This window comes from Acartia tonsa, chromosome 14 (genome assembly GCF_053477335.1).
Source record: "Acartia tonsa isolate MP-2025a chromosome 14, ASM5347733v1, whole genome shotgun sequence".
In the NCBI taxonomy this organism is placed as follows: domain Eukaryota; kingdom Metazoa; phylum Arthropoda; class Copepoda; order Calanoida; family Acartiidae; genus Acartia; species Acartia tonsa.
The window spans coordinates 32,975,769-32,988,437 of record NC_137273.1 but is presented as its reverse complement, the minus strand read 5'-3'; the positions used below and the strand labels follow the sequence as shown (position 1 = coordinate 32,988,437).

The window sequence follows — 12,669 nt, the reverse complement described above, 5'->3', positions numbered from 1 at the left end:
ATGGTTAAATCAAGTCTTAATATTTGCAAACTTTTCATTCGTACTTATGTCCAATTTACAAGTATAATACAATTAGTCTAAATCTTTTTAGTAAAAAGAGGATAATCAAAATTAAATTTTGATTATCCTATTATATAAAAAAGTATGATATTTTGTCTGTAGCTTAAGATCTACTAACCACTGAACCTATAGGGTTTTTCCATTGTAGAGGTTTACAAGCGGCTACGCCTCTAGTAGCACTTTAGGTCGGGAAATTTAATTTAACAAAAATTTTTGGGGGGCGAGGATTATTTTTTTAGTGGGGCAATTTATCTTGGGAGGGTGTAAGTCTAAGGCGATTAACACACAGTGTAGTATAGGTGAGAGAAGATAAGCTCTATAAACCTGCTCTACAGACATAATTATTAATAAGATGCAAAATGAAATTTCAAAACAAGGTGGCTACATTGAAATAAATTGCAATGTTTTCATATAAATTAGCAAAATTTATTGAACAGGAAAGTTAAAATAATTTTTGACAGTTTCATGTAAATTAATAGCAGACTTACAGAAAACTATGACTTTCAATTATAGTTTTTGAAAAGTAAAAAGTTTTGGCACCCTTGTTCGTAGGGAAGCCCAGTGATTCAAACAGTGGCGGTCTCTTTTAATTTTTTGTGTTATTTCTTTTTTAGGAGCGAATATTCTTGGGTATCTCCCTCAAAATAGTTATAAAATATTGCAGGACCCAAGAGAAGCTACATTTAAAAGAAGAACCATACATTTTAGAGGTTAGCGCATAATCATGACAAGAAAAGCTTTTATAAAGTTAGTCATAAAACCTCTCTATATATGATTTATTTAAGGCTGAATTTCCGTGACCTTAGCAAAGCAATTGATAAAAATGGCCATTAATTAACTCACTTCAGGAGTGGTTTTATGAAGAACTAAAAGCAAAGTTGTTCAAAATTTTAAATAAATATTCTTTGCTTTTCTTGTCATAATTATGCGGTAACTCCTAGTGGGTGAAAACTTAACTTGAAATTTTCGAATTTAATTTTCTCAAAAACCGCTGCATTTTAGATTTTATTGAAAAGTGAAATAAAGTTACCTAACCTAGGGTAATGAAATGCACTATGTCCCAATTTAGGTTCTGACACTAAAGTCAAAGCACCTTCGAAGGCACTGTGAAACATGTTGATTTTTTTTACTTTTTTAACAACAATTTTTTATGTGATAAAATTATCTAATTGATCTGATTTTTGGAATACTGATTCCTATTACTATAAGGTACAATATTTTGAGCGAAGCATCTCTATAATTAAGTCCTTATAATGTCAGTATGTCCTTAAACAGAATTCTGTATTAAAGAAGTTTTTACGTATAATTTTGTCAAAACTTTTATATTAATATTTTGTATATTCAGTTCTGACACTTTACAAGAGTTAATGTTCGGTTGTCATATCGTTTCAGAGCTTTGCTTTTATGGAAGTTGTCATCCTTATTTTTAAACAAAGTTATTTACATAAAAGAGAATATACATAATGATTGGCTACTCAATAAATGTAATAAGTATATTTTGATAACCAAGTCAACTACCTGACCACCGGTCTTGGGGACCTTTTCGTCTGCTAGTAAATTGCTTTCCGCTCGGTTTTGTAGCATCTTGGCTGTATTAACATTTAAGATGCTATTGGCTAATATTTAAAGTGCACTGGGTGGGGACATACAGTTATATAACCCCTTCCCCCTCTATCGTTTTACTCCAATGGCTACTACTCTTAAAGGTTAGTTAAGTAATTAAAAGGCCCCCAATATTAAGGGTTAAGGAAAATGCAATACATGAATCAAATAATTTGCAATGATAATTAGCTTATATAAAATTCAACAATCAATCATATTTAATGCAAAAATGACTTATTTTAAGGAAAATATTTTTATTATTGGAATTTAATGACATTAGTATAATTGGAGGTAATTATAATCTATAGAAGGTATTTTTTTCTATCGTCATTGGGAATGTATATCAATTTATCAGCCATTGTCTTATTCCCTAAATTCCTGTCTGTTTTGTTATTTGCTATTACTTAGATGTTGTACCAGATTTTCATGTCCTATTCTATAAATTAATAAAGATTTTTGGTCTGAAGCTTAAGATCTCAATGAATATGGAACTGATTGTTTTTCTATTTTAGTTTCTCTGATGTTTTTTGGCTATTTTATTAAAAGTCGTGTAATAGTTTTAATCTATATTTCTCTTCCCGTTGAATATAGTCATTAGATACTAGGGGCGTAGCCTCTAGTACTTTAATAAAGTTATAATCCCAGGTGGCTAAAATAACGATATTCTACATCCACCCCCCTTAACCCATACTCTCCACATGAATGAACTAACCAATTAAAGAGGTTTATATTAACAATTTTTCCTGTCAATATCTCCAGGAATTTTTTATATCCATCGTCGACAAAGATATAACTTGGTATAATCATGATTCATATGTAGTGAGAGAAATGAAGTGGAAACACGATAATATTTCTGCCAAACTTCATCATGTACCACAAATATATCAATTTCCTTTTTAAAAAGCAAAGCTGTTCTATAATTAGGGTCTGTGCGGTTATTACTGCTAGCTCTTTTTTTTTATTTTATGCATGTTTGGATAGTTCTATTGATTTCAAACTTTAGATGATGATTCGGATTCCTAAAAAAACAGCAATGTACGATTTAGAGCGTTGCTACAAAAGACCTACTCTACAAAAGACCTACCCCTACAAAAGACCTACTCGTCGGTTCTACAAAAGACCAATGTCTACAAAAGACCTACTCTACAAAAAATCGTAATGCTAGAAGGTCATGGTCGCAGAGCTCGGCCCCCTTGCCTATAACCTAACCTAACTTATATGTAATAATGTATGAATGTTTATCGTACATTAACTTAATTATATTTTAGAATTTCGTTGATTTACAAAAAGTGGTTGGTAGATTTTTTTCAAATTTTAATATTTTTGTTTACAATATTTAGGTAAGGTTAGGTTAGGTTATAGGCAAGGGGGCCGAGCGCCCGCGGCTAGGCAGGCCAGGGGGCCGAGCGCTGCGGCCATGTATTGATTATGTATTACTTTATTAATAAATTTGATGTTTATATAACAATATATATTCGTAGGTCTTTTGTAGAGTAGGTCTTATGTAGGGGTAGGTATTTTGTAGAGTAGGTCTTATGTAGGGGTAGGTCTTTTGTAGAGTAGGTCTTTTGTAGCAACGCCCGATTTAGAACATGTTGATTTTTTAAAATTTTGTATCATAAAACCCATTTGGACAAGAAAGTTCTAAGATCTAAAGCTTCAAACAAAAAAACGTTTACTGCTTATAATTATACAATCAGCTGTGCCCTTACGTTACAGGGACTCATTGGAAGTGGTAGGTGGAAAGAGCAAAAATAAATTTCAGAATCTAGTCCACACTTTTTAATATACTCTAGACAATAGAAAAATAATAAAGGTTGTATTTGCTGCTAACCTAATTAAGGAAAAAAAATTTGTAGAGGACAAATAACAATAAGCAATTAATATCTCTAATCCTTAAGTACAAAATAATTAAATATTTCTATATTTTACAAATTCAAACATATAAAACACTAAAAGAAGTATTATTATCAATGTTAAGTTAGGAAAATAATTTAAAAAATCAGATGTTGTTTATACTCTAAATAAAAAATTTAGTAAATATCTGTTTTATGAATAATCATGCACTAGTATACTATTTTTCATGAAACAAAATTCATGATACAAGTAAAAATTAATTATTTTATACTGAGAATGGTTAAATTCAAACAGTGCAAGGTTCTACAAATCTGCACAGGTCAAATTCAATTTGTTTTCTTCTTCAGTAATCCCATCTAATTGATTTTGAAGTTCATTGATTTGTTTTGTTAGAAATTCAATAGCATAATTAACTTTCATCATATTGTGATTGTGCTCTTCCTTCAATTTTGATATACACATCTCAATATCAATTTTAGTGATCTCTTCTATTTCTCCATAGTTTCTAATATCTTCTCCACTTTCCTGCAACTGTATGTTTTGTTTCATTATTCTATGATGATATTTTGCTTTCCAGTTTATTTTCCATTTGCGCCCTTTCTTCAAGTTTTGTTTGTTCTTGGTTTGCTTCTTGATTTTAGCTGTCAATTCTTTTATTGTAGATTCTTTTTCCCTTAGAATTCCTTTACTGTAATCTAGTTCTTCTAACTGATTTCTTTGAATTTTAATAATTTCAGGAAGTTTAAGAAGTTTCTTCTTTTTATCAATGTCAAATTGTTTTCTGATTACAAACTGGACCTCCTTTTGGCATGCTTTTTGAAACAGCATAAGATCTTCTCTTGTCATTTGTTTAGCTTGTTTTTCAAGAATCACCAAGGAGAATTTTACATCCTCAGCAGCAAGTGCAATCATTTTTTCTGTTAAAGGTCTCTCTTCCCAAAATTTTGGACGTTTTTTGTAAATGTTATTTTTTCCTTTAGAAATCTTACTTACACTGAAGCCATAAAAACTGCTTAGTTTGATATAGGAAATTTGTTTAGTTTTTGACTTGTTAAGTGAATGAGCAGCTTGGGTATCATGAATATTATTCAGAGTTATTCCATGCTGAAAGTATAATGCCAAAACATCATTGTCTGGGGCATGGATAACCTTATAAAAAATTGATTTAATAAGAAAATAATTTGATACAGTTAATTACCTACTAAAAAGGAAAAGGGGTAGTTGCACAAAATGTATTTAAACTTGAATTTAGTGAACTGCACATTTTTTCCTGTTCAATGGTTTATAGTACATTTATAGGGCATATCATTGAAGAATTTCAATTTTCTACCATATAGTTTAAAAATTATCAAGACTTGAAAATCATATTCTTATGATATATGCAATTTATATATCTGGCTTGTTTTCACAAAAACAGCATGACGACTATTTTAGTGATGTCTAATTGTTTGTTATTTATTGTAATACAAAATCATAAATGTTTGATGGTATACTTGTAACTTATGCTTGAAATCAAATTTCTGAAATGCACTTCATGAAACTATCCCTTTATTATTTCAATGGCTATTAAGTTGTTTATACCTTAAGAATTCTATCCGATTGTAGAAGATATCCAAGTTGTCCCTCTGATAGTAAACCTGGGTTATTTAGAACATCAAAGAGGAATGTGTCATTCTTCCAAGTGCTTATCTGAATAAGTGTTAGTTTGCCCTTACGACCAAGACTTACTCCTTCAGAATCAAGACCAACAACTGCCTTTGATACATCATTATCACCATCATCAAATATTTTCTAAAAGTATTCATTGAATTAATTAGATTAGATAAAAAAACATAAATCTAACTTCTTTCCAGGTAAATAAGTTTAAACCCAAAGATTTTATAATTATAAATACCTGAATAATTTGTCTACAAATTTCGGTTTCAACTATCACTCTGACAGTATGATCAGTTTCAGTATTTTTCTTTTGATTGTTCTCTTTAGAGTTTGATTTAATATCAGTGTTTTCCTTTTGGTTTTCAAAATATTCATCCATTTCTGATAAATTTTTGTTTTGTTTCAATTTTGGAAAATTTGAAATAAGAAAATTCTTCTGATTTGTCATTATCATTTTTAATATTTCTTTTCTTGTGTTGACTATTGGTTTTATTTTAATGATATACTGTTCTCCAATTGTTGTCATTATTTCAAGTTTTTCTTCTATATTTTTATCTGCTATCTGTTCTTGCATGATTGTCATCAAATGTTCAACTTGAAACGCAAGTTTTCTTACTTGTTCTTCTTGTAATGGACGAATAGTTGGAGGTTGGAAATGTTTTTCCTTAGGAAACTTTGGAGTTTTGATGCCAAAAATCGTGCAAAGAGTGTTACAATCCACTAATCTCATTGGTTTTCCTTTATTATTCAAAGGACCTTCAATTGAATTAACCATGCTAGTGTCATACAATGGCAATGTTTTTATTCCATAATGCTTGTAGATTTTACTGAATTTGATTATAAAGTGATTGGCAACCTAAACATATTAAAATTTGTTATTAACATGTAAATTTTTTAAAAATAACAAAAACTCAAATAAATTAGTAATGGTCTTACATTTTAATTTTTTTTCTCCATATAATTAATAATCTTTACCTTTAAGACTTGCTCTGCTTTTAAGAGTTCTCCAATTCTACCTTCTGTCATCAAAGAAGGGTTTGTCAGCAAATCAAACAAGTAAATACTTTTGTTCCATGTACATAAAGTAATGATTTTAATAGGATCATGTAAGTTTAAACCAACTGCTGCTTTTAGCTTGTCTGATTTTGCACTATCAAAAATTTCCTTAATAGATAAATCTATTTTTTTTTCATTATTTTTAACTGTGTGAATTAATTAATATTTTAAAGTTAGTATGTTTTTCAACCTATTTTAAAAAAATACACTATTCTAAGACATGAAGATATATTTCGATTTTAGCAATCATTTTCAATTCATTTTGCCTCTTGTAGAAGTGAATCAAGCAATATTAGCTTAATTAATTAATTAAGGTCAACAGCAATCCATCTGAAGTTACTTTCTTTTACATTATCTTTACTGCTAATTTCCAAACCTAAGATTTAAAAACTATAAATACCTGAATGATTTGTTTACAAATTTCTGTTTCAACTATCACTGTGATACTATCATCAGTTACTACAGTATTGTTTCCTTTAGGTTTTGATACAGTGTTCTTCTTTTCAGTTTTTACCATTGATTTGATTTGATTAATATATTGTTTCCCAATCATCATGATAACTTCTTGTATTTCATCTTCATTTTTATCTGCTATCTGTTCTTGCATAATGGTCATCAAATGTTCAACATGAAAAGCATATTTTCTTACTTGTACTTCTTGTAATGGTTGAACAGTTGGAGAAAAGAATTGTTTTTCCCTTGGAAACATTGGTGTATGGATGCTAAAAATCTTGCAAAGAGTATTATAATCCACGAATCTCATAGGTTTTCCCTTACTATTCAAAGTCCCATTCATTTTATTAACTAAGCTAGTGTCATATAATGGCATTGTTTTTATTCCATACTGCTTGTAGATTTTACTGAATTTGTTTTGAAAGTGATTGGCAACCTAAACATTTTAAAATTTGAAATTAACATATGAAGAAAAAAAAACAATTTGATTACTAATGGTCTTACATTTTAACTTCCAACCCCCCTATATCATTAACTAGAGTTCGCTCAATATAACTATAATGATTTTAACAAGATTTTTTTAATTATATTTTTTTTCACATTACCATCACTAAAGGGTTAATATGATTAAAATTTTAGTCTTAATATTTGAACACACAAAGGAAGTGTCGCCACAATCAAATTTAAAAAAAACCCAGAGTTTTCTTAAATTTACTATATTAGGAAGGTTAATGAGAGTTAAATTAGGATTATTAGAGCACTATGAGTATTAAACACTCTACCATTGGAAGACACGAGCTCATTTATAGATGTTTATTTCCTATATAGATCTGTCATGGAACTTGAAGCAATAAATTAGGCGGTTTTATAAAAAATCTGTTGAAAATATTTCATAAAGTAAAAAATATAAAAAGTTGTCGCTCATATAGGTATAGAATAATCTTTACCTTTAAGACTTGCTCTGCTTCTAAAAGTTCTCCAATTCTACCTTCTTTCATCAAAGAAGGGTTTGTCTGCAAATCAAACAAGTAAATACTTTTGTTCCATGTACATATTGTACATATTGTAGTGATTTTACTAGGATTGTTTAAGTTTATACCAACTGCTGCTTTAAGCTTGTCTGATTTTGCATCATCAAAAATTTCCTTAATAGATAAATCTGTTATTGTATTGGAATTTAGTTACCTTTTATGTTTGAGTTGTCCTACATGATTAAATCCCCAAAAACTTATACGGAAGATGACATTTGTGCTGGAATTTGAGCGCGGTATATCCCTTGAGTTAAGCGCTTTTGTGTACATTTTTTGTATTTCTTTTGATTGTGCACGGTGAAGGTGTTTGACAATAAGAGAATGTTTTTGAATGAAAGAATTGTCCCCCATGCTTAAAACACATCCAAGTAATCTAACTAGGTAAATTTTTATGTGTGTTTTGTGCGCTAAAAATTTCAAAAATGCAATTTATTTACTTTTAAAAAGAGTATTTTTTATATCTTTTATTTCTAAAGATAGACCGATTAATTTTTTATTAAACTTATTTATGAATGAAATATAATGCTTTTATGATTTTTTGACACATAAACTAATTAATTTTATTCAGTTTTACTGTGTTTTTTCTTAAAAATAAGATTTATTTTTTGAAAATTTAATGACCCGGAAGTAGCTCACACAACCTCGTTCAATATAAAATTAATATTGATCACAAAACCTCGTTTGTTTATTTTGATTTTTCTTAATTTTAAAATTAATTTGAAGCCCTTTTTGAAGCCTTTATTAAACAAAAAACATAAAATGAATTATGAATTATTGTAATATCATGCATTAATTTTACTATTTTTGTTTCAGGCAATCCATTTTTATACAATAAACTTGTATTCGTAAATCTGCCTTAGATTTTCTCATGGGAGTAGATGTTTAATTTATCTGTATGACAAGATCTGGGAACGGCTGTTAGCATGTTCCTCGACAGTTATGTTTTTTTTGTGAATTTAAAAGTGTGAATCAATTAATTTTCATGATAATTTTCAAGATGTAAATGTGTGAAAAATAATAAAAAATAAAACTTTTAAAGTCTGGTAGCCATACACAGCCATCATAAGTATATTATATATTATAACTATCATGACAGCAAATGGGCAGGAGTAATTATCTTTCACATAACTTTATTATTGCTGCACATATCTATGATTTAAATCTATAAATACCTGAATGATTTGTTTACAAATTTCTGTTTCAACTATCACTGTGATAGTATCATCAGGTTCAGTAGTTTTTCTTTGATTGTTTTCTTTCAAGCTTGACCTAATTTTAGTGTTTTCCTTGTGATTTTCTAAATTTTCATCAGTTGTTATCTCTGATAAATCTTTGTCCTTTTCACATTCTGGAAAATTTGAGATCAGAAAATGCTTCTGATTTGCCATAATCTTTTCTTTTCTTGTTTGGTCTTTTGGTTTTAATTCCTTGATATAATTGTATCCCATTTTTGTCATTATTTTAAGTTTTTCTGTTATGTTTTTATCAGCTAGCTGTGCTTGCATAATTGTCATCAAATGTTCAACTTGAAAGGCAGTTTTTCCCTTGCCAATGCCAAAACTTGTACAAAGAATTTCATATTCAATGAATTTGATACATTTTCCATTAGTTCTTTTCAAGGGGCAACCATCCATGTAGTTAAATAAGCCAGGGTCATACAATGGCATGGTAATTATTCCATACTTTCTGTAGATTTCATTGAATTTGATCTTAAAGATATTGGCAACCTAAAATTTAAAATTGAAGACAAAAACAAAAAATAAAATCCAATTACTGACTTTAAATTTTTTTATTTTACTAATATTCTACCTTTAAAACATGTTCTGCTTCTAAGAGTTCTCCAATTCTACCTTTTGTCATCAAAAAAGGGTTTGTCAGCAAATCAAACAAATAAACAGTTTTGTTCCATGTACATATTGTAATGGTTTTGATAGGATTGTGTATGTTTATACCAACTGCTGCTTTTAGCTTGTCTGATTTTGCATCATCAAAAATATCCTTAATAGATAAATCAGTTTTAAAAATGGCGTAAAACCCAATCGATAAAGAAAAAAATTTCTAATTTGAATTACTATCTGACACAACTTATCCCAGGGTAAATTTGCACAACATTGAATGTGTAAACTGTGGTAGTTATTAAACTGTTTTTAACCTATTTTTAAAACGTATATAAAAAATATACTATGACACCAGTAGAATGAGACTGCAGAGCCTAAATTTGAATTAAGTCCCCAATAAACTTTTTGGGGGGGATTTAAATATTAATTTTTACTGTTGCCGTGATCATTTTGACCAAAGCAAAAGGTTTTTTTTATTTGGGTAAAATTCGTAGCTTTTAGAGTGTTTTGCTTCATAAATATTGTATTCTGGTATAGAGTAAAATTAGGCCTTATGATTTTACTATAAAAATTCACTAAAACGTTAATTCTTTATAATATATCAATGAATTAACATTAACATGTTTGTGTTCTCTCACTTATTTTAAAAACATAAAAAATGGCTGTAAAGGGTTAAATGACAACAAATGTTCATGCAATACAACAAATTTATTTTTGTCACATATACAAATGTGTTATAAAATAAGATTATTCAAACTTATCTTTTAAAATAATTTTAAAAAGTATGTATATTTTATGTGTATGGTTTTCATTCTTTTCATTTTAATTAAATAAAAAATATTTAACTACATTGGAAATAAGTCACTTTGTGAAAACACTCTTTTTTTGAATTGTAAAGAATTATATAAAACAAGACTTGTTATTGGTTAGATTTCAGAATTATTTGTTTTATTGTAAATGTTAGATTTTTCAATGAAATTAATTGTTTTGGAAAAAAAAATTATTTCCAATGAACAGAGTAATGTTTTTTTATTGTATCAATATAAAGTGAATTATATAAAAATATTCTGTAAGCCACAATATTACCCGAAGTAAAAAAAGAGCTTTTGCTCCGGATAAAATGATTACAGCAACACTAAAAATTAATTTTTAAATCCCCCAAAAAAAGTTTATTGGGGACTTAATTCAAATTTGGGCTCTGCAGTCTGATTCTATAGGTGTCCTAGTATATTTTTGACCCCCCATTCAAAAATATGTTAAAAACAGTTTAAATTAAAAAAAGGAGGAAATGTAATTTTTTCGCATTCTACAAGTGTTGTTGAAATAGCTTCTCCTTATTTGTTTCTGTTTACATAAATTTAGTTTGGGGGGTTATCAATTACTTTGTTGGGGAGGAATGGGAAGCGGGTTTGATGTACAACCCACATGAAAATATTTTTAAACAACTGCAAAACTAGTAGCTATGTTCCCTGAAAAGTAGAGTTCTATTATATCATCAGAGCATAATCCCATACAGATATCACCCCAGTTAATCAATAAACTTTTATTCTAATACAGGAGACTGTCGCCGAAAATATGTGTTGTGAAAATTTGTAAATAAATATCTAATAAAACATGAATAATACTTGAAAAAAATAACTTCAACTTCTTAAAAAAAAAGGACTCATAAACAAAGTTTACTACATAAAGGGGTGCGCAAAAAGCAAAAATTGACTGTATTATAGTCGAATATTCTTTATCAAACAAAGGAACAGCACCAAAATTTCTAGCTTTTGGATTTGACAGAAGTTAACATCCTTTAAGGAATTAAATTTTTTTTTCTAGTATTCATTTGAAACCGGTGGCTTAGAACCGGTTCTCATCTATACGAAAAAACTATGTCTAGCATCGTATTATATCCAGTTTTCTACGAAAATAAAAATGTACAATCATAAGATTCGGCAACTCGGGGCTAAAAAAAATAATTTTAATCTTGTAAAATTGTACATTTTATATCCGTGGAAATCTGTTTATAATACGATGCGAGAGAAAACTATTAATGAATTCTGAACCTGCACTATTTGTTTGCATTCTTCTGTATCCACAATTATCTGAACATTATCTGTTGAATTCATTGTTTACTTGTTTGAGTTTCCATAGTCATAATATTACTAATCTTTGATTCTTTACCCCTTATCTATACATGATTGGCGTGTAAAAACAGAATAGGCAAGTTCATTAGTAGCCAAACAATAACATGATAATCCTTGTACTAAAGTAACAGGATTTTTGTTTGTGTGTTTGTACCGAAGAATCTCACTAACCGTAGAACCGATCAGGTTCTCCTTAACAGGGTAGTTTTTCATAGGTCCCGGGAAAGTTTTTAACTAGTTTGGGGGAGGGTACCACCACCCTCCCAAGAGAAAAAAATCGAGAGACTTGAACGCAGCATAGATAGGTAACGTATTACTTGAAAAAAAGAACATTTAAAAGTGCCACTAGAGGCCTCTAGGGGCGTAACCGCTAGTAATACACATAAAAGTAGCATTTCTGTCTATTTTTGTTAATGATCCTTAAGATGTATAAATGTATTAGTTACTTTAAAAAACAACAACTTTGGAATATTGTATGTTTTAAATTTGGAAAAATGAATCATAATGTATGTAAAGTAAAAAATACTCAACATTATGTAGAAGTGTAAAATTAAAGTTACTTGAACTACATAAGGACATAATTAGACGTAGAGGTGTTTTGTTTATAACATAACATGCCTAATTGTCCAAGAAAGCATTATTCCAAAATTAAGATGAATTACAGTTTCAACAAACCTGCTTACTTTTGGCTAATGATTATCTAGTTGCAAAATTTTATCTTACTAATGGAATAGTCTTGCAAAGCTTAAAATTTGATAGTACAAATTACCTAAATTAATGACTAAGTAATGACTAAGTACGTAATTGACGTAGTAAATATATATATTTGATCAGGTGAATAAAATGTTTGGGTATAGCCCCTTTCGTGGCAAAGCCTTATAAGAGGGGTTTCGTCGAATTTTCACAGTAGCTTTTGATAGATTATTTTAGGTTAGGTTATATTAGGTTAGGTGATTGCCCCGCAGGGTTAGGTAATTCGCCTCA

General features: G+C 29.0%; 2 protein-coding genes across 27 annotated transcripts in view; both read right to left on the bottom strand.

Annotated features, from left to right (window-relative positions):
- Positions 1-6,530, bottom strand: part of fne (ELAV like RNA binding protein found in neurons) — a 183,032-nt gene extending 176,502 nt beyond the window's left edge. For all 26 annotated transcript variants that reach the window (XM_080148863.1, XM_080148881.1, XM_080148894.1 and 23 more), the window contains exon 1: positions 6,498-6,530. The gene's annotated coding sequence lies outside the window, so the exon portion shown is untranslated. The remainder of the gene's footprint in view (positions 1-6,497) is intronic.
- Positions 3,573-11,731, bottom strand: LOC145306630 (uncharacterized). The gene is made up of 9 exons (XM_080148862.1): positions 11,605-11,731; positions 9,525-9,713; positions 8,888-9,442; positions 7,632-7,829; positions 6,632-7,120; positions 6,151-6,339; positions 5,414-6,031; positions 5,101-5,310; positions 3,573-4,668 (listed from the first exon to the last, which is right to left on the bottom strand). The coding sequence occupies exons 1-9, from the start codon at positions 11,665-11,667 to the stop codon at positions 3,823-3,825; spliced, it is 3,357 nt and encodes a 1,118-aa protein (XP_080004988.1). The 5' UTR covers positions 11,668-11,731; the 3' UTR covers positions 3,573-3,822.
- Positions 11,732-12,669: the final 938 nt, after the last annotated feature.

Bases quoted from the DNA above. Each gene is read 5' to 3' on its own strand.
- LOC145306630 (XM_080148862.1), bottom strand. From the start codon at position 11,667: ATGAATTCAACAGATAATGTTCAGATAATTGTGGATACAGAAGAATGC. The intron at 9,714-11,604 runs GTTCAGAATTCA...TTATCTATTAAG, and splicing joins AATGCAAACAAATAGTGCAG to GATATTTTTGATGATGCAAA. The intron at 7,830-8,887 runs GTATTTATAGAT...TTATCTATTAAG, and splicing joins TTTGTAAACAAATCATTCAG to GAAATTTTTGATGATGCAAA.